The 1,517-nt window shown below is 53.5% G+C and overlaps 1 protein-coding gene across 1 annotated transcript in view; it reads right to left on the bottom strand.

Moving 5' to 3' along the window:
* Nucleotides 1-202, bottom strand: part of rasal2 (RAS protein activator like 2) — a gene marked incomplete at its 5' end in the record, with an annotated part of 45,877 nt that extends 45,675 nt beyond the window's left edge. The window contains 1 exon segment of the mRNA XM_014027437.1: nt 75-202. Coding sequence (XP_013882891.1) covers nt 75-202 — 128 coding nt within the window.
* Nucleotides 203-1,517: the final 1,315 nt, after the last annotated feature.

A 1,517-nucleotide genomic window follows, 5' to 3' on the forward strand; every position in this document is an offset into this window, starting at 1 on the left:
ACAGGGAGGTCAGCGGGTGTCTCGGGGACTCTGCGGGACTAGAACTGAATGGGTCTGGACCCTGGGTTTTGGACCTCGTGGTTCTTGTTGAGCAGGATGAGCTGGCTGTCGGTCAGGATGCAGAACCTCCTCTCCCAGCTGCAGCAGTCCGAGTACGGGCTCTGACCACAGGAGAACCGGTGGGCCGGAGGACCCCTCACATCTGCAGACACAAGAACCAGAGTCCAGACAGACCGGGTCAGAACCACAAACAGACCGGGTCAGAACCACAAACAGTCAGACGGATCAGAAAAACAAACAGATTCAGGTCAAATAAAACTGATGAGTCACTGAGAGCAGGCTGTGGTTCTGACTGGACCAGGACTGGGTCAGACCTCAGGCTGTGGTTCTGACTGGACCAGGACTGGGTCAGACCTCAGGCTGTGGTTCTGACTGGACCAGGACTGGGTCAGACCCAGGCTGTGGTTCTGACTGGACCAGGACTGGGTCAGACTCAGGCTGTGGTTCTGACTGGGTTTGGAAGCTCCAGCTGTCTGTTCAGTTCTAACATCTGGACCCGTTAGACCAGAACCAAACACTGCCTGCAGGCGGTTCTGGAACAGAACCCGGGTCAGTGACAGGAAGTGAGCCTGTAGTCCTGCAGGAGGAGGATCTCAGGACGGGTCAAAGGTCACAGGTCCATTCAAACCGGGCTGAACCGGGCCACAGAAGAACCTCTTCATTACAGATTTTAATGTTTTAAATAAAACTAATCAGAATCACAGCTTGGAGTCGCTGCAGGTCCTGGTCCAGGTCCTGATCCAGGTCCTGATCCAGGTCCTGATCAGGACCTGGACCAGAGGGCAGCTGAGCCTCTCCTCTTTCAGCAGGTTATTTCTGGAGGCACTAAATCATCTCAGAACCTCCAGCTGCTGCAGCCGAGCCCACCGGGTCAGAGAACCACCAGGCTGCTTGGTTCTGGGTCTCCTGGGACGGACTAAAGATCTGGTCTCAGGTCTGCTGCAGACACACCAGGACACAGTCTGCCAGGAGACTCTCTGCAGGCCCAGAGATCCAGAACCAGAACTCTGCACAGAACCACATGTTTATAACAACACAGGACCAGAACCAGAACCAGAACCAGAACCAGAACCTAGAGTCTGATCTGAACAGTTTATTTCTGGCACTTTAACGTCTCAAATAAAAATAATTCTTTCAAAATAAAAGCTGGTTTGACCTTTGACCCCTGCTGCTCTGTAAGAACTGAACTTCAACCTGCAGGGGTCAGAGGGGGCGGAGTCTGTTCTGATTGGATCTGACCCACAGGTCACCTGCAGAGGTCAGAGGGGGCGGAGTCTGTTCTGATTGGCTCAGGTGTCTCAGGTGTTGGAGGAGTTTCATGTCTGAGTGAAGGAAGGAAACTCGACTCGACCAAACCTTCGAAGGGAATGTGTGAGAGCCAAGTGGGTCAGCCACCTGTCACACACACACACACACACACACACACACACACACTTGTGTGTGTGTGTGTGTGTGTG

This window comes from Austrofundulus limnaeus, unplaced genomic scaffold (assembly GCF_001266775.1).
Source record: "Austrofundulus limnaeus strain Quisiro unplaced genomic scaffold, Austrofundulus_limnaeus-1.0 Scaffold649, whole genome shotgun sequence".
In the NCBI taxonomy this organism is placed as follows: Eukaryota; Metazoa; Chordata; class Actinopteri; order Cyprinodontiformes; family Rivulidae; genus Austrofundulus; species Austrofundulus limnaeus.